The sequence below is a fragment of the Oncorhynchus keta genome, chromosome 22, assembly GCF_023373465.1.
Source record: "Oncorhynchus keta strain PuntledgeMale-10-30-2019 chromosome 22, Oket_V2, whole genome shotgun sequence".
Taxonomy (NCBI): Eukaryota; Metazoa; Chordata; class Actinopteri; order Salmoniformes; family Salmonidae; genus Oncorhynchus; species Oncorhynchus keta.
This window is the reverse complement of record NC_068442.1, coordinates 2,648,193-2,674,925: the sequence shown is the minus strand read 5'-3', so window position 1 is coordinate 2,674,925 and position 26,733 is coordinate 2,648,193. Positions and strand designations below refer to the sequence as shown.

General features: G+C 41.3%; 3 protein-coding genes across 7 annotated transcripts in view; 2 read left to right on the top strand and 1 right to left on the bottom strand.

The window, feature by feature from the left end:
• Positions 1-6,596: 6,596 nt before the first annotated feature.
• On the bottom strand, positions 6,597-25,641 carry LOC127910573 (uncharacterized). 2 transcript variants are annotated; one of them, XM_052474670.1, is made up of 3 exons: positions 25,486-25,641; positions 12,495-12,602; positions 6,597-8,571 (listed from the first exon to the last, which is right to left on the bottom strand). In XM_052474670.1, the coding sequence occupies exon 3, from the start codon at positions 8,207-8,209 to the stop codon at positions 7,460-7,462; it is 750 nt and encodes a 249-aa protein (XP_052330630.1). In that variant the 5' UTR covers positions 8,210-8,571; positions 12,495-12,602; positions 25,486-25,641; the 3' UTR covers positions 6,597-7,459. The 2 variants fall into 2 exon arrangements, with proteins under 2 accessions (XP_052330630.1, XP_052330631.1); XM_052474671.1 differs by lacking the exon at positions 12,495-12,602.
• On the top strand, positions 17,717-21,519 carry LOC118400880 (dnaJ homolog subfamily B member 9-like). Its single transcript, XM_035797864.2, has 2 exons — positions 17,717-18,615; positions 19,250-21,519. The coding sequence occupies exons 1-2, from the start codon at positions 18,399-18,401 to the stop codon at positions 19,684-19,686; spliced, it is 654 nt and encodes a 217-aa protein (XP_035653757.1). The 5' UTR covers positions 17,717-18,398; the 3' UTR covers positions 19,687-21,519.
• A 190-nt stretch (positions 25,642-25,831) lies between the features above and the next one.
• The window catches only part of LOC118400881 (dynamin-1-like protein), a 30,953-nt gene continuing 30,051 nt past the window's right edge, over positions 25,832-26,733 (top strand). For 2 of the 4 annotated variants that reach the window (XM_052474667.1, XM_052474668.1), the window contains exon 1: positions 25,833-26,052. In XM_052474667.1, coding sequence (XP_052330627.1) covers positions 25,951-26,052 — 102 coding nt within the window. In that variant the 5' untranslated portion in view covers positions 25,833-25,950. Of the gene's footprint in view, positions 26,053-26,733 lie in introns of all 4 variants that reach the window. The other 2 variants (XM_052474666.1, XM_052474669.1) reach the window with 2 other exon arrangements.

The following is a 26,733-nucleotide window of genomic DNA, read 5'->3' as shown; positions in this document are numbered from 1 at the left end:
CAAGACCATGGTGCTTGCCTACGGAGCTGTGAGGGGAATGGCACCTCAGTACCTCCAGGCTCTGATCAGGCCCTACACCCAAACAAGGGCACTGCGTTCATCCACCTCTGGCCTGCTCGCTCCCTACCACTGAGGAAGTACAGTTCCCGCTCAGCCCAGTCAAAACTGTTCGCTGCTCTGGCTCCCCAATGGTGGAACACACTCCCTCACGACGCCAGGACAGCGGAGGCAATCACCACCTTCCGGAGACACCTGAAACCCCACCTCTTTAAGGAATACCTAGGATAGGATAAAGTAATCCTTCTCACCCCCTTAAAAGATTTAGATGCACTATTGTAAAGTGGCTGTTCCACTGGATGTCATAAGGTGAATGCACCAATTTGTAAGTCGCTCTGGATAAGAGCGTCTGCTAAATGACTTAAATGTAAATATTTGGACATTGACCAAGTTAATATTGTTTTTAGCTGTCTACCACAGCATATTGGAGTTGAAATTAATTAATGGATATGAGCTGAAAGTACTTCCAGCTTTAATTTGAGCGTATTTACATCCACATCGGGTGAACGGTGTAGGCATTACAACACTTTTTTTTTTTACACCAAAAGTTGGCCAATTGGCTGCTCAGCTGTTCCATGGCCAGGTGTGTGTTAATACCTAATTTAGTTAATTTACAAGTAAGCAGATAAAACGTCTAGAGTTGATTTCAAGTGTTGCATTTGCATTGGGAATCTGTTACTGTTAACCCTCAATATGAAGTCCAAAGAGCTGTCACTGCCAGTGAGGCAAGAAATCATTCGGCTGAAAAATCAAAACAAACCCATCAGAGAGATAGCAAAAACATTAGGTGTGGCCAAATCAACTATTTGGCACACATTCTTAAAAAGAAAGAACACACTGGTGAGCTCAGGAACACCAAAAGGCCCAGAAGACCAACGGAAAACAACTGTGGTGGGTGACAGAAGAATTATTTCCCTGGTGAAGAAAACCCCTTCACAACAGTTGGCCAGATCAAGAACACGCTACAGGAGGGAGGTGTATCTGTGTCAAAGTCAACAGTTAAGAGAAGACTTCACCAGAGTAAATACACACGGTTTACCACAAGATGTTAACCATTGGTAAGCCTCAAAAACAGGAAGAGCAGATTGGCTAACTAAACAACATCACAAAAAAAGCCTGTACAGTTCTGGTACAACATCCTGTGGACAGATGAGACAAAGATCAACTTGTAATAGAATGATGGGAAGAGAAGAGTATGGAGAAGGGAAGGAACTGCTCATCATCAGAGCATACCACCTCATCTGTGAAGCATGGTGGAGGTAGTGTTATGGCATGGGCATGTATGGCTGCCAATGGAACTGGTTCCCTTGTGTTTATTGATGATGTGACTGCTGACAAAAGCGTCAGGATACATTTTGAAGTGTTTAGGCCTATATTATCTGCTCAGATTCAGCCAAATGCTTCAAAACTCATTGGACGGTGCTTCACAGCGCAGATGGACAATGACCTGAAGCATACTGCGAAAGTAACCCAAGGCAAAGAAGTGGAATGTTCTGCAATGGCCAAGTCAATAGTCTGACCTGAATCCAATTGAGCATGTATTTCACTTGCTGAAGGCAAAACTGAAGGCAAAACGCCCCAAAAACACGCAGGAACTGAAGACAGCTGCAGTAAAGGCAGAGCATCACCATGAAAGAAACCCGGCATCTGGTGATGTCTATGGGTTCCAGTCATTGACTGCAAAGGATTTGCAACCAAGTATTAAAACTCACAATTTAATTTATGATTATGTTAGTTTGTCCAATTACTTTTGAGCGCCTAAAATTTGGGGGACCACGTATAAAAAGTGCTGTAATTCCTACACTGTTCACCCGATTTGGATGTAAATACCCTCAAATTAAAGCTGAAAGTCTGCACTTTGCCCGAACAACACCAGAACATCAAGATGAATTTCATTCCATAAATACGATGCATTACAACTAAAACCAGATTTACCTAGCTCGGTGGAGACCCTAGGAACCTTAAGACTTAGGTGTCTATACTTCAATAGCAAAGTTTGATTACATGGAAGTTTATGAAGTAGGGCCTTTTAAACACAAATGGGAGAAATGTAGAGATCTATGGGTCTTTAGCGAAGTCCCACCAACCTTTTGATACAGGATACAGTGATGAGTATCAAAGCTGTGGCCAGTAACAACACAACGGTGACTATGGTAGATGGCATTCAAAGGTTTTACAAGTAGTAGCAGCTGCACTTTGATTAATACTATCACCATAATCAAGAACATATTAAAAAAAGGTTGACTGAATAATCTGCTTCCTGCTGCTTAGAGAAAGACACAATCTGTTTCTGTAGAAAAAGCCCATTTTAAATCTTAGCTTCTTAACCAGCTTATGTTTTTTAAAGATCAAATTCATATCAATCCAAATGCCTAAGCATTTATATGCGGGAACACGTTCATTTGGAGAACCATCTTGTGAACATGTAGTAATTAATCTGAAACATACTTACGTGAGTTAAAGAACAATATGAATTTTGTTTTGCCGCATTAAGCACACGTTTAAAATCAACAAGGGATTCGTGCATAGCTATAAAATCTGACTGTAGTTTTGGCAAGGGAAATGTAGAGACAGAGAAACTATTTTTTTAAAAATAAAAATGGCCACTCCCCCACCTCTACCCTGTCTGTCAGCTCTGAACACATTGACAACCCCTCAATGGGAGGTCAAGGTAGGATGTGAAGGGCAGGTGAGATGGGAGGCAAGAGGTGACTTCATTGGGGAGAGGTCTCTGCAGGGCAACCCTGGCAAATCAGCCAGAGAGTGGCAGCACAGTGGCGAAGCAGTGGCACAACAACCAGGCAGATTGTGACCTATCCAGGATACAATGCAATATCTCAATGTGTTTACTCTGGACGTCCAGCTCAGACATACATTCCTGAATAAGCTGACAGTTTCCACACCGGAAATTTTTCCGGCCAATTATCCCAAAACTGTCCAAAATAGGTGCAGCTCCTACATGGGATGAAACGTACACCGTAGTCTCTGAAGGTGGGAGCAGCCAATATTGAAAAGTTCAGTTTACCTGTGCGGTGGAAAGTTGGAAAAAAAGATAGGTTGGAGAGGAATCAGCTAAAAGTCAATCAATCCACACAGTGTGATAGTTAGATTGAATCACACAGTTTGTGGGATCCCCACAGTTATAGGCAACAGGCCAGAACGCAACCACAGACTCAAATACAGTCAGCACTAGGACCCACAATGAACACAACCAAGGCACAAAACTTGCCAGCATAACAACAGCAAGGAGAGAGCGGTGATTTACTCAGTGCAATTAAATGCTGGGGCCCATCAAAACAGCAATGCAATGGAGGCCGTGTTACCAGTATGATAGCCAGGAGAGAAGCACATTGGAGGGGAAGTAGTTTCCAGTACAGGCCGGTGGAAAGCGCTACACTGGGCCGCAGGAGAGTCCAAAAAAGTACATCCAAGTGGAGTTCAAGTTTGACAGTAGTCCAAAAACATCCAAGACAAAATGTCAAGTGGAAGGATGAAAGCAGCAGTAGGCAATTGTCTGCGCAGAAAATACCCAAGTGCAGAATAGGGTGCCCAGGTATATCCAAGTAGGACTCAAGAGTTTCAGCAGGCCTGTTTTATATGTCTCCTTAAAAATGCTGTATGCAACATTGCACTATTGTTGAATGTGTTCACAGACAGATTTTTTTATTTTTTAAATAATTGAGACAAAAATCCATGAAAAGGAAGGACCTCTGACCTTCTCTCCTCGTCTCCTTCTCAAAACCCATTGGATGAGAGGATGTGACAAATCAAGGAAATTAAATTGAGATTCTCCCAAGCACCGAGGAATTGAGTATTTGACAACTATTAAAGCCCCCATGCAGTTTTGGTAATTGTATTTAAATAATCTCTGTATTTTTGATAAATCACTGTGTATGTTAAAATACCTCCAAAATAAAAATGCTATCCTTTATTTTCCTGAGCCTTGAAATGCTCAGTCTGATTGTGTGGGTGTTAGGAAACAAATCTGAATATATTTACATACACAGCTCTGATTGGCAGTATATTCATGACAAGATATAAACACAGTCATTTGTTGATTGTATCGTACACTGTACTGCATTAATCAATCTTGTCTTCTCTTTATGCTTTGGGTCCACAGTCAGCACACAGCTTCGGGGCTTTGAGTGAGCAAGCCCTACAACAAACCAATCGGTTGCACTGAATACAGTTTTCATTGGCCTTGTTTCGTGTGCACCTGTCGCAGGGGTCGTGTAATCTCCCTGAAGCGGTTGCATGGCATGGTCTCTCAGAAAAAGGCCACCCCATACCTATCAAACCATGACTCCACATCCATGCTGTTTCCGCCGAGTGTCCTACAGACATACAAGTGTACAAAAACTGTTTCATTTTCTGTGCGCATGAGCAACAGTGTAATCTCTGGTGTGCTGCAACATCGGCACACCTATCCAAACCGTGTCATCCTTCCCAGATTCCAGTTATCACCGTGGCAGTTGGCTCTGTTCTGTTTGTTTTTTTGCGGAGAGGCTCCAAGGGGAAATGATATACAATATTTACCATTTCCAGCCTTTCATAATAAAATAATTTGACTGCCCACAATGCCCACAATTCTTCATCAAAATTACACTATTCTAAATTCAATCACCCTCTTCAACCCCCCTCATTATTCAGTTCACTTAAGTCAATTGCACCATTATCAGTTTCTATTGCCCATTCATCCATTGATGACAGAATAGTATATTTTAATTCTACGTTTATTATGTTACTAGTTTTTGGCTTAGTGGCCAGAACAATGCTGCTCCGCAAGTGGTCATGTGCTGAATGCACAGACAGCACGGATATTCTTGTAAAAATGGACATTTGGAAATAGAGCTGCACCTCTTGAATTACGAGTGTCATTTGGCGAAGGTAAGTGCAATCCAAATGTTTTACCTGCATGTGACTCTGAAGGAGGATTTTATCAAGTGATGCTCCTTGCCCTCCATCTGTAAATGACTGATAGTCCCAATATTGTCACTCATCAGATTGTTAATTCAATCTGGTCTATAGGCTAACTCTTATTATGTGTAACAAAAATATGTGGGTGTAGTTTAGGTGTAGTCTCGATGGGCTGGCTGTGTAGGCTGACTGGCATCGTTTGTTTCCCGCTCATCAACTTGGATATAGTCAAGGATGTGTTTTGCATCATTCTGAAGGCCTACTGCAACACACAGCATGTTTTCATTTCCCTTACAATACATGTGATTAGTAGTAGTTACAGTAAATTAAACAGTCCTGTTCTAGCTTCTTTTTACAAAGTCAAGCGTAACAGAGAATGCTGTCAACCTGCGAGCCGCGCGGTCAAATTATTAACATGAGCACCAACCCTAATAATAGGCATAACACAACCTCGTCATTACACTATTGTTGTTCTAAACTAAATCAACCTCATCGCCCTCATCATTCAGTTAGGCCTAATTTAAATTTGATTGTGAAGTAAGGTGCATAATTACTGTCCATTCCATCAATTTGTCATTCAATCAGTGGGCTGGTATCATTTGCGTCGCTGGATAGAGTCAAGGATATGTTTTGGACAATACATGTGATTAGTAGCAGTTACAGTAAATAAAAAACAGTCCCATAACAGCTTCTTTTTACAAAGTAAAACATAAAAGAGAATGGTATCAACCCCAAAGGCACGGTCAAATGATTTGCTGCTGATAAATAGGCATAACACGAACTCTTCATTACACGATTGTCTTTCTAAATTAAATCAACCTCCTTTACCATTCAGTTAGGCCTAATTTAAATTCAATTGTGAAGTACAGTGCACAACTATCGCCCATTCATCCATTTGTCATTAATTCAGTGAGGAGAGAGGGAGACGCGTTAGCGTCTTGGCTGGGTACCAACGTTTTACAGCACACTGCTTGGTGGTTAGGTTGGGAATACCGTAGGTGTGAAAAAACTACTTTTCAGTGTCTGATTTCAAAATTCTGACAAATGAGCAGTGTAAAATATAAACACTTAAAAAGTCAGGGAAGGAGCAGGACATACTTGTTTTTCGGGGCTGATTTTTATTTGTTTACCAAATCAAACTTCAGTAGCCATTGGTATATGGCGGTTCTAGTGTTAAAGGACCAAAGAGTTTGGTCTGCTTCGTGTTTTCATTTTTGCCATGGAAAAAATGTCACAATACTGATATCGTCCTGGCCTTACAACCCATGTGTGTGTGTGCTTGTGTGTGTGTTTTCTACTCTCCAGGGGACTGATTGCCCTTCAGACTCTGCAGAATCTGGAAGCCCTGACAGGCAAACCCATCTACCAATAGTTTGATTACATCTGTGGTGTCAGGTCCTACATGATATCTGGGTTATAGAGTGTGTGTGACAATGTGCCTTTGAGCCATTGCCATGTCTGGAAATTTCCTTCAACTTCTCCCTACACGAACAGACATTTGCTTGCTAAATAGACTATGATTTCGCTAATTGCCTCAAACGGTGCATTGTATCATGTAAAGAACACAAATGCCAATGTCTGGTAATAATGTCATTTATTTAGAAATATTTAGCATTCGTAATTCTTCTGTTCTATCAACTTGTTCTACTCACCACTATTTGTACTTGGTTTATCCCATTTAAGGGGTGTTTCATTGTTACGCTAAAACATTAATGTTTGTGCAAATAATGTCTTTGTTTTCATTCATGAGTTAACAATCAGCCGTTGTCATTGAGAATTTCTGTTTAAAGGTGAGAAGGGTTTATGCCAGGTTAGGGAAGGTCCATTTAGGATCCTCGTTCTCCTCATTCACGGAGGGCTGCTTGTCAGACAACATGCTGTCTGTATTACTCTGCCATATTCATCTCAGATGTGTGAGTTTATGGACATTTTGCAGTTTATTTAAGGCATCTTGCCTTAGTCCTCGTGTGGAGGTTATTCTGCTAAAGAACATTTAAGTTTGTAGTTTTCAAAATGATATATTTGACAATTATTTTTTACAATTTTTCAATGCTTGTATATTTTGCAAATACAACCTCTGGATCCAGTCTTCTCTGATCAGTCTTCTCATCACTTCCCTCTCTCCCTCCCCTCCAGGAGGACCTGAGCCCTAGGACCATGCCTCACGACTACCTGGCCTGATGACTCCTGGCTGTCCCCAGTCCAACTGATCAGTTTCAACTGTTCTGCCTGCAGCTATGGAACTCTGACCTGTTCTCCGGACGTGCTACTTTGTCCCGCACCTGCTGTCTCAACCTCTGAAAGTTTGGCTATGAACAGCCAACTAACATTTACATTACATTTACATTTTCATTTACATTTACATTTTCTTATCCAGAGCGACTTACAAATTGGTGCATACACCTTATGACATCCAGTGGAACAGCCACTTTACAATAGTGCATCTAAATCTTTTTGGGGGGGGGGGTGAGAAGGATTACTTATCCTATCCTAGGTATTCCTTAAAGAGGTGGGGTTTCAGGTGTCTCCGGAAGGTGGTGATTGACTCCGCTGTCCTGGCGTCGTGAGGGAGTTTGTTCCACCATTGGGGGGCCAGAGCAGCGAACAGTTTTGACTGGGCTGAGCGGGAACTGTACTTCCTCAGTGGTAGGGAGGCGAGCAGGCCAGAGGTGGATGAACGCAGTGCCCTTGTTTGGGTGTAGGGCCTGATCAGAGCCTGGAGGTACTGAGGTGCCGTTCCCCTCACAGCTCCGTAGGCAAGCACCATGGTCTTGTAGCGGATGCGAGCTTCAACTGGAAGCCAGTGGAGAGAGCGGAGGAGCGGGGTGACGTGAGAGAACTTGGGAAGGTTGAACACCAGACGGGCTGCGGCGTTCTGGATGAGTTGTAGGGGTTTAATGGCACGGGCAGGGAGCCCAGCCAACAGCGAGTTGCAGTAATCCAGACGGGAGATGACAAGTGCCTGGATTAGGACCTGCGCCGCTTCCTGTGTGAGGCAGGGTCGTACTCTGCGGATGTTGTAGAGCATGAACCTACAGGAACGGGCCACCGCCTTGATGTTAGTTGAGAACGACAGGGTGTTGTCCAGGATCACGCCAAGGTTCTTAGCGCTCTGGGAGGAGGACACAATGGAGTTGTCAACCGTGATTGCGAGATCATGGAACGGGCAGTCCTTCCCCGGGAGGAAGAGGAGCTCCGTCTTGCCGAGGTTCAGCTTGAGGTGGTGATCCGTCATCCACACTGATATGTCTGCCAGACATGCAGAGATGCGATTCGCCACCTGGTCATCAGAAGGGGGAAAGGAGAAGATTAATTGTGTGTCGTCTGCATAGCAATGATAGGAGAGACCATGTGAGGTTATGACAGAGCCAAGTGACTTGGTGTATAGCGAGAATAGGAGAGGGCCTAGAACAGAGCCCTGGGGGACACCAGTGGTGAGAGCGCGTGGTGAGGAGACAGATTCTCGCCACGCCACCTGGTAGGAGCGACCTGTCAGGTAGGACGCAATCCAAGCGTGGGCCGCGCCAGAGATGCCCAACTCGGAGAGGGTGGAGAGGAGGATCTGATGGTTCACAGTATCGAAGGCAGCCGATAGGTCTAGAAGGATGAGAGCAGAGGACAGAGAGTTAGCTTTAGCAGTGCGGAGCGCCTCCGTGATGCCGAGAAGAGCAGTCTCAGTTGAATGACTAGTCTTGAAACCTGACTGATTTACTCCTGAGATGGTGACCTGTTGCACCCTCTACAACCAATGTGATTATTATTTGACCCTGCTGGTCATGTATGAACGTTTGAACATCTTGGAGAACAATCTGGCCTTAATGGCCATGTAGTCTTTTAATCTTCACCCGGCAAAGCCAGAAGAGGACTGGCCACCCCTCAGAGCCTGGTTCCTCTCTAGGTTTCTTCCTAAGTTACTGCCTTTCTAGGGAGTTTTTCCTAGCCACCGTGCTTCTACATCTGCATTGCTTGCTGTTTGGGGGTTTTAGGCTGGGTTTCAGTATAGCACTTTGTGACATATGCTGATGTAAAATGTGCTTTATAAATACCTTTGATTTGAACTGTTAAATAAATTCCACCTATTTTTGCACCGTCTCAACTGTTGCTGCTCCACACTACAGTAAGTAGGCTGCAGGGTCCTCTATCTTATGTGTATCTGTATGTGTGTGTGTACATACATGGGTCTTTCTATAAACGAGGGTACCAGTGAGCATTTCTTGTCGTGAACAACTGCTTGAAGCTGTTACAAAGTCATTCATAATAATTTGCCTTTTTTTCATGTGAAAACATTAAGCTATAAAAAACAGATACATTCAACTATAATTCATGAGTTGAATCAAAGCCTATGTTTAAACCCTTTCTCAGGCTTGGAGTCTTCACAGATTTGGACAAACTCATGACATAAAACACTACCTTTCTTTCCATACATTTATGTAAGTCACTCTGGATAAGAGCATCTACTAAATGACTAAAATGTCAATGTAAATGATACTGGTGCTTGTCATTATATCATATACTAAGCATTTATCAATTGAATTTCACATTGTATGGAGATCTCGGAAGTGCACTGTAACCTCATAATATTTCGTATCTCCCTATGGTATATAGTGAAAACAGTTTTCATGGGCACACATCCAAAATAATGTATGGATTGCAAAATCAAATGTTTTTAACAGAAAGAGTAACTTCAACAAGATGAAATCAAACCAAAAATCAATACGGTCATTAAAACTTCTTAGGGCTGAGATTCCGCTAACGGGATCGATATGACAACAGCCAGTGAAAGTGCAGGGCGCCAAATTCAATACAACAGAAATCCCATAATTAAAATTCCTCAAACATAGAAGTATTTCACACCATTTTAAAGATACACTTCTTGTTAATCCCACCACATTGTCCGATTTCAAATAGGCTTTACAGCGAAAGCACCACAAACGATTATGTTAGGTCTGAGCCAAGTCACAGAAAAACACAGCCATTTTTCCAGCCAAAGAGAGGAGTCAAAAAAAATCTGAAATAGAGATAAAATTAATCACTAACCTTTGATGATCTTCATCAGATGACACTCATAGGAATTCATGTTAAACAATACATATATGTTTTGTTCGATAAAGTTCATATTTATATAAAAATATCTCAGTATACATTGGCACGGTATGTTCAGTAGTTCCAACAACATCCAGTGATTTTGCAGAGAGCCACATCAATTTATAGAAATACTCATTATAAATGTTTATGAAAATACAAGTGTTATGCATGGAACTTTAGATACACTTCTCCTTAATGCAACCGCTGTGTCAGATTTCAAAAAAGCTTTACGGAAAAAGCAAACCATGCTATAATCTGAGTACGGCGCTCAGAGACCAAACAAGCCAAAAAGATATCCGCCATATTGTGCAGTCAACATTAGTCAGAAATAGCATTATAAATATTCACTTACCTTGATGATCTTCATCAGAATGCACTCCCAGGAATCCCAGTTCCACAACAAATGTTTGTTATGTTAGATAATGTCCATCATTTATGTCCAAATAGCTACTTTTGTTAGCGTGTTTTGTAAACAAATCCAAAGTCACAAAGCGCGTTCCCTAGGAGCAGACGAAATGTCAAAAAGTTCCGTTACAGTCCGTAGAAACATGTCAAACGATGTACAGAATCTATCTTTAGGATGTTTTTAACATAAATCTTCAATAATGTTCCAACCGGACAATTCCTTTGTCTGTAGAATTGCGATGGAACAGAGCTCGCTCTCACGTGAACAAGCGTCACGAGCTCAAAGCATTCTGCCAGACCTCTGACTCATTCCCCTCTCATTTGCCCCACTTTACAGTAGAAGCATCAAACTAGGTTCTAAAGACTGTTGGCATCTAGTGGAAGCCTTAGGAAGTGCAACATGACCAATATCCCACTGTATCTTCAATAGGGAATGAGTTGAAAAACGACCAACCTCAGATTTCTCACTTCCTGGTTAGATTTTGTCTCAGACTTTTGCCTGCCATATGAGTTCTGTTATACTCACATACATCATTCAAACAGTTTTAGAAACTTTGGAGTGTTTTCTATCCAAATACACTAATAATATGCATATATTATTAGCAACTGGGACTGAGAAGCAGGCAGTTTACTCTGGGCACCTTATTCAGCCAAGCTACCCAATACTGTCCCCAGCCATAAGAAGTTTTAATGGGGTTCTTCAATAATTATGCATACCAGTTGATTAATGCGCATTTGATGTCTTGCTGTTTAGTTATGTGGGAAAATTATAGTGCAACATCAGCTGATTCAGGAAATGTTTTCCTGAATGACAGACAAGTGATAAAGAGCTGGTGTGATAATGCACACGATTGAACAACAGCCAAAGTGTGGTAATTAATGTTGATCTGGAGAATCGACCGACATGTTGGTGTCTACGCTGTTAAGTCGGTAAAGATAATTAACCTGTCTTGGACAACATGTTCCTGAGGTAAGATTACGGTCTGTATATGTTTTGATCATTTTTTTCCCGACTTAAAATGGAGCAATCGGGAACTGCTTGTTTATTCATTTTTCAAAATATAACTGCATATTAAATCAAAACACACCACTTGATATTTCAATTTTCACATGTGGGTGGGGTGAAATGTGGAATGCCTGTCATTGGTTAAGTGCACAGCCAACACTTCCTGTACATTCAAAGTAGTTCACCCTTCTAATGCCATTATATGAATCTATTAATTCATCAATTAATAGCTCCCCATACCATGCCACTGTGCCAAGATAAAGTAAGATTTCTAAACATCTGCTTAAGATTTAGTGTGTATTGACTTATTAATGAACTGCTGTTACTGTAAATAGTTAGCTGACTCATATATTCTAGTTACCTAACTAACCATTGGTAATCTCATTCAATGATGCCATACAGCCGAAACAACAGTATCTAGCTAGAGATATGCCCTGACTATATTTAGTCAGTGGTTGCACATCTAACTAGCTGGAATGAATCAAGAGTGTGAATAGTAGACATGTAAATGCTGTGAGTGTGTCCAGCTTCCACCTGTGCAAATCCATGTGTGTATAGCAATGGAATGTAACAACCAACCAATGCCTCAAGCCGTGATGTACAGTAGAAGGTCCACCACACACCCGGAGGGTTGTGGGGGTCCTGCCCAGAAGCCACCCCTAGCCGCTATTCATAGACACTTATGGAGATCTGAGAGGATTGGACAGGTGTAAGCAATACATTCCACCAAGCCTTTCAGAGGGTAAGGTGGAGCTCTCACCATGTCATCACCAGCCATAAATCCCTCTCAGATCTCCACAAGTGTCTAGACTCTGGGCTGTTAGGGGCTAGGGGTTGTTGCTGAACAGGCCATGGGTATTAGGTAGCAGAGTCAGTCAGTCTGGCACAGAGACTGGTAATAACATCCGCCAGTGCCAAACACGCAGTCAATGGAGAACATTGGATAAACTTGAACGCAGTGACCGTTTGACAAACCACACAGACACAATTTTTATTTTATTTATTCTTTTACATATTACTGTACCTGATTCGCCCTCCGTCGAACCCTGATGCCTAGGCCTTTAACAGGGTTGTTATAACCCACCAGAGTGAGGGCCTCCCTGACCTCTGCTTTCAGAGACGGATTCTCAGCCTGTCGGAGACAAAGTAGGCACGGTAATACTACATGGTGAACATACACTCATTTATTCAGTTCTACATTGCTAGTTTTTATGCAAGGCCAGAAACAAAGGCCCTGGGTTAAAATGGGTTAAGTGTCCAATCGAAAAGTCCCTACAGATAAGGCTATCTGTAATATAAATAGCCTAAATGATAAGGGAACAAACAGGGCAGTGCAAACTCGTTTTTGGTGATTTCTGGCAAATCATCAAAATAAATAAATCACATCTCATTTTTGGACATAATTCTGCAGTTTTTACCTGATTAAGATCTATACCAATGGAAATTAATGTTACGTTTATATCCCTAAAACTTAAGTTGATAATGATTCTGTCACTGCTTCCTGTTGACAAGACATTTTGATAAATAGCCCAATGTCAAAACACAGTTTTAGCATGTCCAAATCAATAACAACAAGTCCTGCAACGGACAGGCGAGTATAACAAAATCAACAGTACCAAACCAAATATATGAATTTGTTTAAAGCAATTGATTTTAATGTATTGGTGATGACTGTAAACTAAAGATCACCAATCTGAAGCAAAAAGGATATGTAATGTGGTAAAAAAGCAAGCTTCTGGAAAGTAGTAACCTGTTTTCTCCACCATAAGGAAATGTGAGTAATATAACATAATTAAATATGTCAAAGTAATTCAATATGTTCATTTATGATGATAGTAAATAAAGCACACACACATTTTTACAACAATGACATTTATTTATTCCTAATTTAATGATGAGAGTAAAAAATGCTCCTAAGCACAGTTTAACCAAGCACTCTAGAGTAGAGCATCCATAAGGTCTGTGCAGCAGGCTGAACGTTTAACATCCCTACTACATACATAGTAAGACAGTTCTCTCATTGACTGACTCATCTTATATAACATTATGTACGCTATGCTGTTGCCATAGCAAAACTTGACATTTAGGAAGACATCAGAGAGCTTAAGGTTGTGTCCCAAATGGCACCCTATTAAATAGTGCACTACTTTTGACTAGAGGTCGACCGATTAGAATTTTTCAACGCCGATACCGATACAGATTATTGGATGACCAAAAAAAAAAAAAACGATACCGATTAATCGGACGATTTTTAAAAATGTATTTGTAATAATGACAATTACACCTATACTGAATCAATTTAGCCTCAAATAAATAATGAAACATGTTGAATTCGGTTTAAATAATGCAAAAACAAAGTGTTGGAGAAGAAAGTAAAAGTGCAATATGTGCCATGTAAGAAAGCTAACGTTTAAGTTCCTTGCTCAGAACATGAGAACATATGAAAGCTGGTTGTTCCTTTTAACATGAGTCTTCAATATTCCCAGGTAAGAAGTTTTAGATTGTAGTTATCATAGGACTCTCTCTCTATACCATTTGTATTTCATTAACCTTTGACTATTGGATGTTCTTATAGGCACTTTAGTATTGCCAGTGTAAGAGTATAGGTTCCGTCCCTCTCCTCGCTCCTACCTGGGCTCGAACCAGGAACACAACGACAACAGCCACCCTCGAAGCAGCGTTACTCATCGCTCCACAAAAGCCACGGCCCTTGCAGTGAAAAGGGAATAACTACTCCAAGTCTCAGAGCAAGTGACATTTGAAACGCTATAATAATATAATAATATATGCCATTTAGCAGACACTTTTATCCAAAGCTACTTACAGTCATGTGTGCATACATTCTACGTATGGGTGGTCCCGTGGAGTGGGTTACCAGCCCTTTCGCTTAAATCCCACTACCCTGAGCGTTACAAAGCTTGATGCCATGCTCTACCAACTGAGCTCACAGAAGGACCCTCCCCCGTCTAACTAGCTCTGACATTTCACATCTCTTTTACACCACCTTCCCCCCTAATCTCAGGAGTTGATAGGCTTGAACTCATCACCATGTGTAGTTAACTAGTGATTATGATTGATTGATTGTTTTTTATAAGATAAGTTTAATGCTAGCTAGCAACTTGCCTTGGCTTACTGCATTCTGCTCGTAACAGATTCTGCCTCCTCAAGTCTCCTACTGCGTGGACTGCAATGTAATCCAGGTGGTTAGAGCGTGGGACTAGTTAACTGTAAGGTTGCAAGATTGAATCCCCCGACCTGACAAGGTAAAAATCTGTCGTTCTCCTCCCTGTCTCTGCGAGAAGCCACTTTCCACCATTCCTATTCCAAGCATCTGAAAATAAGAACTTTGCCACCTTCTTCTTAACTGACTCCTCCCGCTCTGCAGAGTTAAATAAAGATTAAATAAAAGGTGTTTAAAAAAATAATGGTGTCCAAAAATACAGATTTCCGATTGTTATGAAAACTTGAAATCAGCCCTAATTAATCGGCAATTCCGATTAATCGGTCGACCTCTACTTTTGACCAGAGTCCAATGGGCACTCGGCCCTGTTCAAAAGAAGTGCACTATAGGGTGTAGGGTGCCATTCTAGACCCAGCATAGAAAAACAACACGTGCAAATCAGCTGCCCCAGAATCTCACCAGACACAACATGATTATGAAGGCAAAAAACAATGCTGTACTGCATGCTGCTCTGATGTGAGGTGGTGTCAAAATGAAGGATTTAGGGCTAGAGGATTTGATCAGGATGGACAGATTGGACACACTGCCTGCAACACTGTAGTGGATTCAGCACAAAAGCTTTAACAGGATAACTGATCAGTGGAGGCTGGTGGGAGGAACTATAGGAGGATGGGCTCATTGAAATGGCTGGAATGGATTAAATGGAACATTTTCAAACACATCAAACATATGGTAACCACATGTTTGACTCCGTTCCAATCATTCCATTCAAACCATTACAAATAGCCCGTCCTCCTATAGCTCCTCCCACCAGCCTCCTCTGTAACTGATATGTCCTAACATGACTTTGTCGGTAAAGACTAACTCGCAACTCAAAAGGACAGTCTCTGACACCTCTGTTTCACCACGCTCCGCGCCGGGTCTGCGTTGCACCAAATGACGGGCGTCATCTCCACCCTTAACGCTAACCCAGAAATCCCTCCTTTCAATGGTGCTCTGTTCCTAAGAGCAAAGCAATAAATAGATCTTGACCCGAGGATGCATGGCTCAGAGCAGCCGCTCCCTCTGGGTGGAAAAAACACAAACATCACAATTCCACGTCGGGTTAGGCCTAGTTTCATTAGCACCATGGCAGCAACATTAAGACTTCCAGTTTTCTGATTTAGTGTTCAAAATAAAATGTGTTAAGACGCTATGTGTATGATACGAAATCAAGAATTTTTGCAGCTTTGCATTGTGCACAATGTTAAAATAACGTTACAAAAAATGTAAACTAAAGATAATTATTACTTTACACAAGATAAATCATATTATAAGGTGGAGCATGTTGATAAATGGTTCTAGCTTAAGTACACTGAACAAAAATATAAATGCAACATGTAAAGTGTTGGTCCCAGGTTTCATGAGCTGAAATAAAAGATCCCAGAAATGTTCCATAGTCCGTCCTCCTGCCAGGTGTGGCATATCAAGAAGCTGATTAAACAGCACAATGCCACAGATGTCTCAAGTTTTGAGGGAGCATGCAACTGGCATGCTGGCTGCATGAATGTCCACCAGAGCTGTTGCCAGAAAATTGAATGTTAATTTCTCTACCATAAGCCACCTCCAACGTCATTTAGAGAATTTGGCAGTAAGCCAAATGGCCTCACAACCGCAGACCACATGTAACAACGCCAGCCCAGGACCTCCACATCTGCCCAGGACCTCCACATCTGGCTTCTTCACTTGTGGGACTGTCTGAGATCTGGACAGCTGATGAAACTATCAAGTATTTCTGTTTGTAATAAAGCCCTTTTGTGGGGAAAAACATATTCTGATTAGCTGGGCCTATGTCCTCCCAGGCTCACCCATGGTTGTGCCCCTACCCTGTCATGTGAAATCCATAGATTAAGGCCTAATGAATTTATTTCAATTGACTGATTTCCTTATAAGGACTGTAACTCAGTAAAATCGTTTAAAATTGTTCCATGTTGTGTTTACATTTTTGTTCAGTATTTAAATCAATGTAAAGAACAAAGTATTTTACAGACCCTATTGATGTAGCACTAGAGTATATATATGGTGTTATTTCTTGGATGACTGCACTTACAAAGAAAGGCGCTATCTAGAACTGTCACGCCCTGGCCATAGAGTGGCTTTTATTCTCTATTTTGGTTAGGCCAGGGTGTGACTAGGGTGGACATTCTATGTTCATTTTCTATGTTCTTTTTTCTTTGTTGTTTGGCCAGGTGTGGTTCTCAATCAGAGGCAGCTGTCTATAGTTGTCTCTGATTGAGAATATATATACTTATGGCTGTGCCCCTAACGTCATGTGAAACGGCATAGCTTAGTTAGCAATTGGTGTGCGACTGTAACTCAGCGTTTAAAATTGTTCATGTTGGTTTACATTTTTGCTCTGAGACCTTGAAGTAGTAGTTCCCCTATTGATCTGCACAAGGTATATATGGTGTTATTTGTGGAGTGCATTAACGATGCTTCACGTGGGTGACTGTTGTTGATGGCTTTTTTGCAGAGGGTCCCTGGTTCTATGTTCATTTTCTATGTTTTATGGGCCAGGTGTGGTTCTCAATCAGAGGCAGCTGTCTATAGTTGTCTCTGAGAACCATTAGGTAGCCTTTTCCCACATGAGTTTTGACGCAGCTGTTTCAGTTGTTCCTCTTGTTACTTTGTATTTAGTGTTCAGTTCTATTTAATAAAAATGATGAACACGTACCACGCTGCACCTTGGTCTTCACTTTCTTCCACCAACAGCCGTTACAAGAACCTAAAGGGGTTATTTGGTTGTCCCCATAGGAGAACCCTTTTTGGTTCCAAGTAAAACCCTATTGGGTTCCATGTAGAACCCTTTAACCGGAAAATACCAGATACCTTTCGCCATCCACTCATTGTAAAATAATGTTGTTTTTAAAAAATTAGGATGCATCTAGTGTTCTTCATGCTGTAGCTACTGTCTTTGGTTTCAGTTCAATTACGTTTTCGATTTCCACTCTTTTTCCCCTTCGCATCCAGTAGTTGGCAGCAATACATCTTTTCCGGTGTAGTACGCCCTAAACACCACCAAAGAGGAAGGTGCGCAATGGAGCATCAAAATATTAAAAATAGTGCGACTTATTAACTGAAGTTATCCTTCGCAATTCAGCAAAAAAATTAAGTAAAACTGTATTGTTGAAGTTTTGACTCTTCGCATAACTCCATGATTAGGGTCATTCAATCATTGTTTTTTGCGTTAAATTGTGAACTAACCATCAGCTAACATTAATTAGCTAACGTTAGCTAACGTTTTATAAGATAGCAAACATCATCACCAGCAATGTGTCATTTGTTGTGCCCTTATCTTTGGATGAATGAAAAGAATACAAAATATCGCTAATATCGTGTCAGTTCAGGTTGACTGAGTTGTCTTGGCTAACGTTAGCTAGTTCAACCAGGCTCAATCTGCCTGCCTGTCTCCATCTATACTGTTAACTAGTTTCGGCAAGATGCAGATGATCGGAGTACGTGTGATATCACTTTTCTCAACTCAAGAAACGGTTGATAGTGAAATTTGTCACGATTAGCTGAAACTACATCATGTGGGAACAGTGGGGTATTTAGGTTGGAGATTACATCAATGCTAGTAGTATACCTTTTCTACCCACTCCTTTGCATAAATAATACAGGGTACTGTCTCAGTTGTCTCACGCGTGTGCTGTATTGTAGCGTCAACTGTTCTTCTCCCATATTCACTCTACAGAAGCCACCAGCACCATGGCAACTTCACAGTCAGCCTTCGCATTTGCAGTTTGTATCCTGATAATAACAGAGTTAATACTGGCCAAAAAGGACTACTATGACATATTGGGAGTGCCGAAAGATGCCAACGAGCGTCAGATAAAGAAGGCTTTTCACAAGCTGGCTATGAAGTATCACCCAGACAAGAACAAGAGCCCAGATGCTGAGACAAAGTTCAGAGACATTGCTGAGGGTAAGCGTAATATGGATTTCCAGGTGAACAAAGGAGAAGAGCAGTCCCGGATAATGTAAATTAAGAGTCAATCTGGTTTATTATAAATTGCAAATCCAGCACAAGCAGAGGAACATGTCTAACTGGCCTTCTCTGAGCAGGCCCCTGTATCCTAATCAAAAAGTGCCAAGTGTTCTGTAGGAAGTCAAAACAAAAAAGGCTGTGACTTTGTCAGGCTGCTACAGAATCACACAGTGTTCAGAATGCCATCAATGCAGTACAACAGTGCGTCCATGTACCTCCTGTCTGGAGTCAATCGCCATCAACAGATATGAGAATCCCTAACATTTGGCTTCCAGTCTTAGCAGCCATCAACCCACACCTTGAGTGTAACTCTGCAAAGGATTTTCTATTACAAAAACTCTTAAATATGCTAAACATTTTGTTGATCATGCCAAATTAGATATGAAGTTTAGTCATCTTAAATATTCCTGTTACAGGTTGATACTTTACTGCCATGCCTTTATTTATGGAAATGTCTACTCACGTTCCAGCGCTTTCTTTCTTATTATTGTGTTTTTTTCTTTTTTACACTACTGCTAATCGAATCATTGGTATGATCTGAAACCCTTTTTTGCAACTCTCTCATCTACAGCATATGAAACATTGTCAGACGAGAAGAGGAGACAAGAGTATGACCAGTTTGGACATGGCACATTCCATAATGATGGAACCAAAGGCAGAAACGGTCCAAACGTCCACCAGCCCTTCAACTTTGGCGACATGTTCAAGGACTTTGATATTTACAGCCAGAACCGGCACGCCCGTCACAAGAGGCACTTCGAGGATCACTTCCGGGCCCACCAGGAGGCCCATCACAGCAGACACAAGAGACACTCCCAGGGGGCTTTTGGAGCAGCGGGTGGCTTTGACGGCATGTTTAACAACATGAAGAAGTTTACTTTTCACAGGGACACTACTAAGCAGACTGAGAGCAGGTTTCAGAGTAATACAGCGAAGCAACACTGCAGAACAGTGACACAATGCAGGGGGAACATGGTCACCACGTACACTGACTGCACTGGCTCCTGAGGACAGGGGCAAAGTCCGTATCCACATCACTTGGGTTGTGTTCATCAGGCATGAAATGGAAGAAAGCGGTTTGAAATTGGGAGGTACTAATTGAACCAGTTGTTGCTGATGGGAGGAGCTATTGGAGGATGGGCTCATTGTAATGGCTGGAATGGAATTAATGGAGCGGTATCAAACACATGGAAACCACGTTTGAATCCGTTCCTTCATTCCATTCCAGCCATTTAAATGTTTTTTATTTTACCTTTTATTTAACTAAGCAAGTCAGTTAAGAACAAATTCTTATTTACAATGACTGCCTCCCCTAACCCGGAAGACGCTGGGCCAATTGTGCGCCGCCCTATGGTACTCCCGATCACAGCCGGTTGTGATACAGCCCGGGATCGAACCAGGGTCTGCAGTGACACCTCTAACACTGAGATGCAATGCTTTAGACCGCTGTACCACTTGGGAGCCATTACAATGAGCCTGTCCTCCTATAGCTCCCCCCACCAGCCTCCACTGATCTGCACTTGTCCAATAAGAAAAGGTTGTTTTTGTTTACCATTGCACAACATTTTGAAATGTTTCTCTATGGTGTGCCCTAATGAACATGACCCTGCAACAGCTTGCAACCGAGTAGGCATCTGGTGGGAGCTAGGTGTTTTTGTTGATGCTGTGACCTAAGTGCTGGTCATTGCTACTTTTTTGAGTTAAAGTAAGTAGCTAATGAAAACACTTGAGCAATTGTTTGTAAAACAATCAATAATAATAATTCAAGCACTGAACAGATTTTGAAGCTTATTGCTCACAGTTTACATCAAGTATAGTTAAGAATTTGAACGTGGTAGAGGAGAATATTTTTGGGAATAGTGTTAAGAAATAGTTTTGCATCTATTTGACCAACGTTTCACAAACTCGGTGCACGTTTTAGTTTTTGCCCTAACACTTCACAGCTAATTAAAATGATCAAAGCTTGATGATTAGTTGATCATTTGAATCAGCTGTGTAGTGGTAGGGCAAAAACCTAAACATGTACCCCTTGGGGTCCCGGGGACCAAGTTTGGGAAACCCTGCATTAGACTATCATTCTATGTACAGTATATTTAGTACCCCTCTTGAATATTTACAAAGGCTCTTACTCGTTAGCCAAAAGTGTTGAGTAACTACTACCACTCCCAGACATTTTCTGTGTGCATTTAGTAGTTTGTATAGCCTACACGACTTCATTGTGTGACTCCAGCAACTTTTAGTTGGAACAAAACAGACAATGATGCTGGGACAAGTTTGCTTTTGGTTGATAGATGGAGGAAAATGTCAGAAATATGTCCCCTCAGTTTGAGCATTTAGTGAAACTATAATGCAGCATTTATGTACTGCTTTGTAAAGGGATGCTCACCACTTATAGTTGAAATTGGGTTAAACTATTCAGCTCTACAAGAACTCGTATGGCCAAGGGAACACATTGGAAACTACTTGCAGTTCACGTAGTCAGCTGTTTCTGTTGCTGCTGTGTGCTGGCCATTGCTTCTTTGTCAAAATCTTTCCTCCTGTCTGCATGGACCACTTGAATTCATCAGCTCACGTTGGTGTAAATACAATCCAGTGTTGTTCATCCAACACCTCATAAACACCCGTTACCTGTTTCCCTAGACTGTAGACGAGAAATGTATGTTTTGTTATGTCATGTGTAAAGCCAGCAATCTTTTTTCCGTCTTTTTTTGTGCCACTGTTTGCTGGCTTCCATATAAGCACTTTCATTATTTTAATCCTTTGGATAAAATGTTTTACTTTGACAGAAAAATTGTGTATCGTCCCTGTAAATAAAAGTGTGATATAAAATCAGAAAATAAACTTTATTTGCATTCTTTTTGCGTTGTGCTGAATTTTGGCATGTGTGTATGCAACCTCATAGTAGATATTTTGTCTTTGGTAATGCCAAGGAAATTCCCAACCCTGATTTTCTCAATACATTAATCAGAGCCTAAATATTTTTGTAAAGTGACTGTTGTCTTGGAAAATACATTTTGCTCCACATTGGTGCAGCATGAATCATGACAACGCTGTATACGGAATAAAAATATAAAAGTAACATGTAAATTGTTGGTCCAATGTTACATGAGCTAAAATAACATTTCCATATGCACAAAAAGCTTATTTCTCCAAAATGTTGTGCACAAATTTGTTTACATCCCTGCTAGTGAGCATTTCTCCTCTGCCAATATAATCCATCTATCTGACAGACGTGGCATATCATGAAGGTGATTAAACAGCATGATAATTACACAGGTGCACCTTGTGTTGGGTATAATAAAAGGCTACTCTAAAATGTGCAGTTTTGTCACACAACAATGCCACAGATGTTTCAAGTTGAGGGATTGTGCAATTGGCATGCCGACTGCAGGAATGTCCACCAGAGCTGTTGCCAGATAATTGAATGTTACTTTCTCTACCATAAGCCACCAACATTATTTTAGAGAATTTAGCAGTACATCCAACCGGCCTCACAACCGCAGACCATGCCAGCCCAGGACCTCCACATCCGGCTTCTTCACTTGTGGGATCCTCTGAGACCAGCCACCCAGATAGCTACTGAAACTGGGTTTGCACAAGCAAAGAATTTCAGCACAAACTGTCAGAACCCATCTCAGGGAAGCTTATTTGCGTGCTCATTGTCCTCACCCCAGTCTTGACCTGACTGCAGTTCAGCATGGTAACCAACAACACTGTGGGCAAATGGCTGAAGAAGTGTGCTCTTCACACGTTTCAACTGTACCAGGCAAATGGCAGACCATGAGCGGTTTGCTGATGTCGTCGTGAACAGAGTTCTCCATGGTGGTGGTGTGATTATAGTATGGGCAGGCATAAGCTTCGAACAGAATTGCATTTTATAGATAGCCATTTGAATGCACTGAGATACTGTGACGAGATCCTGAGGCTCATTGTCGTGCCACGCATCCGGCGCCATTACCTCATGTTTCAGCATAATAATGCACAGCCCCATGACACAAGGATCTGTACACAATTCCTGGAAGCTGAAAAGGTCCCAGTTCTTCCATGGCCTGCATACGCACAAGACATGCCTCGCCTGAGCGCAAACTTGAATTTTGTGCAACTTTCAGCACGCATTCACTGAGGCTGTACCCGCTTCAAGTTACAGTGGCCAAGTAGGCTACTGTGGCTATTTGATCATAATGTAGGCCTACCAGAGTGGCCTACCAGAGTGGCCTACCATCTAAATCAATTGAGAAAATGCATCCCATAACATTTTAGCACGGAAATAGCTGTTCTATCATTCAGCCTACATAAGCAGCCAATGTGTGGTGTTCAGTGTGGGCCTACATTCCATGAATCTTTTGAAAAATACATGCAGGGCTTGACATTAACCTGTTTATCCACTATCGTCTCTATCCACTATCGTCCTTCAGACAAGGAGGTGACTGAAAAATGTTGTGTTGTTTGATGAAAAAAAAAATGCATTATTATTCCCATACCATTATTACAGAGAATCAGACAAATTATGCTACCCTCTGCCTATTGGCTACTTAACACCCTTTAAGACAAAAAAAATAATACAAAAAAAAGCATTATCTGATTTGCTTTCCAAATGTACATGTTTTGTGCTCTTGTAGGAAGCAATCACTCCCCTATTGCTGATTATACATGATCTCTAACTAGGCTAATAACTCACTAACTAGCAAAGGAAATGAACTAAATGTGCACACGTGGCTACATGCAGCTCTCTCTTTGATCCCAAAACAAGCACATCTGACCACGACTGCTCATCCAGTCCAGTTCAAAGTAAACGGCACAGATCCATATATGGCAATGGCCTATTTACATATAGGCCCACTGCAGCTCTGATGGTTTATATTATGTAGAGTGCGGGCTGAGTAGTGCGTGTCAATGCAATAGAATCCTACTCCGATGCCTTCTGCCTACAACAAAATCTCTTGCATTGTTATTTTTGTTTCATTATGTTGCATTGTTATTTTTGTTTTGTTGCATTGAAAGTGGCTAATATTGCTTTTATTTGTTTATTTGTGTTATTGACTTGTTTACTTCATGTGTAACTTTGTGTTGTTGTCTGTTCACACTGCTATGCTTTATCTTGGCCAGGTCGCAGTTGTAAATGAGAACTTGTTCTCAACTAGCCTACCTGGTTAACTAAAATAAATACAAATTTGATCACAATTGCCACAGTAAAGGGACACGTTGATAGAGTTAACAGGGAAAACTAGAACAGTGATCACCAACCTCTTCAAGAACACTTTCAGAGTCAAAATGCATGCTTAGATCTACTGCTCAGATTTTTTTTTAACATGACTTAAATGTAAGCTTATGCAACATTAACCAATTAAAAACAGTACTGTATTAAATGGTGGGCACTTTTAATAGTGTTGTTTGACAGTACGTTTTAAATAGTGGGCACTTTGAATACAGTGTTGTTTGACATGACAACGAATGGAAATGCCAGGGAGGAGTAATTGTGACAGGAACAAACTGATGGCCAGTTTTTCCTAGGGGACACTATATAACCTTTGGCTACATTTAAATGTTTTTTCTTTACTAAATGTAACTAAAATATTCATGCTTTACGTATTCCTCTTTGATTTAGAAGATACTGTTGCACAAACAACAAACAACTGATAGGTCGCACCATCGCTGGTATTATCAGGCTGTATAGCTAGTTACGTTTACTCAAACTCAGTACATGTATTAGCTAGGGTAGCTAGCCAGCTAACTAGTGATTAGAATTACCGGCTAACATGATTTAGACCCAACTTGCTTAGAAAAGACAAACTACCCGTTTGCAGACGTATGAAACACAAACGAATAGTGTAATTATAGAACGCTAGTGGATTTATATTAAGACGCAAACTAAAAACAGCATATTTTTTTATCAACAACGTTGCATGTGCTGCATTGATCATGAAGACTGAATGCAGGTGTCACGTGATCGAAGAACAACAAATGCGCTCCTTGAGTGACAGGGGGCGGGGCTAGGGCAGTGTGGAAACTGGCATGGAGAGAGATGATCACATTTAACAAACCAAACATTCAAATGCCTTTAAGTAAAAACCCAAACCGGTCCCTGCATCAATACCGTTATATCATAAAATACAGTATACCACCCAGTCATGTGAAATCCATAGATTTAGGGCCGAATTAATTTATTTCAATTGACTGAATGTAACCCGGTAAAAATCTTTGAAATTGTTGCACTGATGTTTTCGTTCAGTGTAGTTTTTCAACATTTGTGAACTGTTCCTTTAATAATTTCCATATGTAAAGGACATATCAAAGCTGCAGGCTAAAGTTAAATCTAGACTTGGTTCTCTCTATCGTAATCGCGCCTCTTTCTCCCCAACTACCAAACGAACCCTGATTCAGATGACCATCCTACCCATGCTAGATTACTGAGACATAATTTATCTATCGGCAGGTAAGGGTGCTCTCGAGGGGCTAGATGTTCTTTACCATTCGGCCATCAGATTTGCCACCAATGCTCCTTACAGGACACATCACTGCACTCTATACTCCTCTGTAATCTGGGCATCTCTGTATACCCGTCGCAAGACCCATTGGTTGATGCTTATTTATAAAACCCTTTTAGGCCTCACTCCCCCCAATCTGAGATATCTACTGCAGCCTTCATCCTCCATATACAAAACCCGTTCTTCCAGTCACATTCTATTAAAGGTACCGAAAGCACACACATACCTAGTTCGCTGCAACTGGAACGAGCTGCAACAAACACTCAAACTGGACAGTTTTTCCTCAATCTCTTAATTCAAAGACTCGATCATGGACACTTACTGAAAGTTGTGGCTGATTTGCGCGATGTATTGTTGCCTCTACCTTCAGCCCCTTGTGCTGTAGTCTGTACGGAATAATGTTTGTACCATGTTTTGTGCTGCTAACATGTTGTCGTCTTAGATCTCTTTATGTAGTGTTGTGTTGTATCTCTTGTCGTGATGTGTGTTCTGTCCTATTTTAATATGTATATATATTTTATCCCAGCCCCCGTCCTCACAGGAGGCCTTTTGTAAATAAGAATTTGTTCTTAATTAACTGACCTGCCTAGTTAAATTAAAGTTAAATATACCAAATATGTTGTTGTTTTTTAAACTCAAAGTCCCATAATGCAACGCCGAATTATTTTGTGCGCAGTTTTCTGGCCCGGGTAAAAGGTGGCAGTGTGAGGGACGTTGGATGACTTTGTGCCTGTGTTCAGCAGGCTAGTTAGGTCGTTTATTTGACAGGTACTACATTTTCAGAGCCATGGAGGCCCTTATCCCTGTCATAAATAAATTACAAGATGTGTTTAATACAGTTGGCGCAGACATTATCCAGCTACCGCAGATTGCTGTTGTTGGAACGCAGGTAAGAATCGCTGGCCAGCAAACTAGCATCCCGTCACCTCGTTTCATTCCCTTAACGTTAGCTACAGTACTGTTGTCTGTATCACGCAGTTCCACTTCGAGATATTTCATAGTACATGAACATTTACCTGTACTGTGTTTTCGAGGAAAGGTTAGCTAACGTTACTATAGTTACCTTTAGCTGTAGCAACTTAGTTAGGCAGCTAGATAGTTAGCTTGGCTAGTGGCTATGAATCTTGACCTGCTAACTAGTTGGTTATAGCGAATTTGACAGGCAGTGGAACCCGGCTAACGTTAGCCCTGTGTAATGTTAAAACAGCTGTGCTCAGCAGAAGGTGCCATTGAAATGTAATGGCATCACATGTTACATGTACGTACTGCACATTTACTGAGTTGTTTACACTGGTATCCCCCTCCTAGCCTTTGAAGACTTCAGTGGTTTTTATGAATGAAAACATGAATGAATTCTTCCAAGACATCCCTCCCCTTTCTTATTGGTTGAATTATCATTCATTATATGTCAGTTGGCAACCAACTGGTGCATGAACACCACCAACTGGACTGGAGTGTGGACCTCAGTTCAGCTTCCATTCACCCATGTGGTATATGCTCCCAAAAAACAATGAGGAGATGGCACGTGGGTATATGCTCCCAAAAAAACAATGAGGAGATGGCACGTGGG